The sequence below is a fragment of the Austrofundulus limnaeus genome, unplaced genomic scaffold, assembly GCF_001266775.1.
Source record: "Austrofundulus limnaeus strain Quisiro unplaced genomic scaffold, Austrofundulus_limnaeus-1.0 Scaffold364, whole genome shotgun sequence".
Taxonomy (NCBI): domain Eukaryota; kingdom Metazoa; phylum Chordata; class Actinopteri; order Cyprinodontiformes; family Rivulidae; genus Austrofundulus; species Austrofundulus limnaeus.
The window spans coordinates 235,172-236,342 of NW_013952766.1; the positions used below are offsets into that span (position 1 = coordinate 235,172).

General features: G+C 30.3%; 1 protein-coding gene across 1 annotated transcript in view; it reads right to left on the reverse strand.

Moving 5' to 3' along the window:
• LOC106528220 (neutral ceramidase-like) overlaps positions 1-895 on the reverse strand; it is a gene marked incomplete at its 5' end in the record, with an annotated part of 6,321 nt that extends 5,426 nt beyond the window's left edge. Inside the window, 2 exon segments of the mRNA XM_014023335.1 lie at positions 74-183; positions 768-895. Coding sequence (XP_013878789.1) covers positions 74-183; positions 768-895 — 238 coding nt within the window.
• Between the last annotated feature and the right edge of the window lie 276 nt (positions 896-1,171).

Consider the following 1,171-nt stretch of genomic DNA (forward strand, 5'->3'; position numbering starts at 1 on the left):
AAGAAGAAGAAGAAGAAGAAGAAGAAGAAGAAGAAGAAGAAGAAGAAGAAGAAGAAGAAGAAGAAGAAAAATCTATTGAATTTGGCTTAATTTAGGTATTTTTACCTGAGCATACCGATTCCATCTCCATCCAGATCCGTAAACTTCAGCACCAACACCTGTTTGTCTGTGTTCCTATCATACCTGAAGAGATCAGCACCAAAACTGATCAATAATCAATAACATAAGCGCTGACCAATACTGTCAATATTTATTGGTCTTTACTGAAGTCATGTTTGGATCAGAAACCTGGCCGAGGCAATACCTCTGGTGTTGCTGCAGTTTTTAATTTAAACTCATTTTAAAACAGAAGCTTAAAATTACAGCAAATATTTTGACACAATTATATCTATAATATATGTTACTTTATACACAAATAAATTAATTGTCAGAAATATACAAATGGGCAACTGTGAACAAATTAAATAAAATTTGAGGCGTATTATTTCATTGTCTTTGTGGTTTGTTCATATAATCAAACATTATTATAATAAGATCAAATCACAGTGATAAATATTTAAAAGAAAAAAAATTGAATCATAAATATCAGATAATAAAAATGTTAAATTAAAGTTGAAAGAAACAAAAATCAGAACATCTGATGAAATGTTCACAGAAAATTTCTGACAGGTTTTGTTACGCAAGGAGTCTTAACTAAAAAAATACATTTAATTGCAAACATCTACATGTGATTTATTAAAAGCTAAACATTGTTGGAATGAGGTTACCTGTTCCTCTCCTCCTCAGGGTTGTTCAGGTAGGAGTGAGGACTTCTGTTCAGGCTGCTGTCGTCCAGCACACCTTTGTTCCTGTAAATCCTGCCAGGCTTCATGTTACTGTGGGCTATGTCTATACTCTGGAAACAAGATGGAGTCATTTGTAAAACACTTATAAATTAAAGAATGTAATATGTAATCTGACTGGACACTAAAACTAAAAGGTCATTATCATCACACAAATAACTACATCTAAAAATGACTGAATATAAAAAACACTTAACATATTTATCATGTATTTAATGTAAAAAATATTGTATGAAATGTTTTTAAATGTAATGTAATTATGAGGACAGTCACTAAAGGTAATCACTAAAAATTACTGATGTTTTACTAAAAATAGCTCTATATAAATA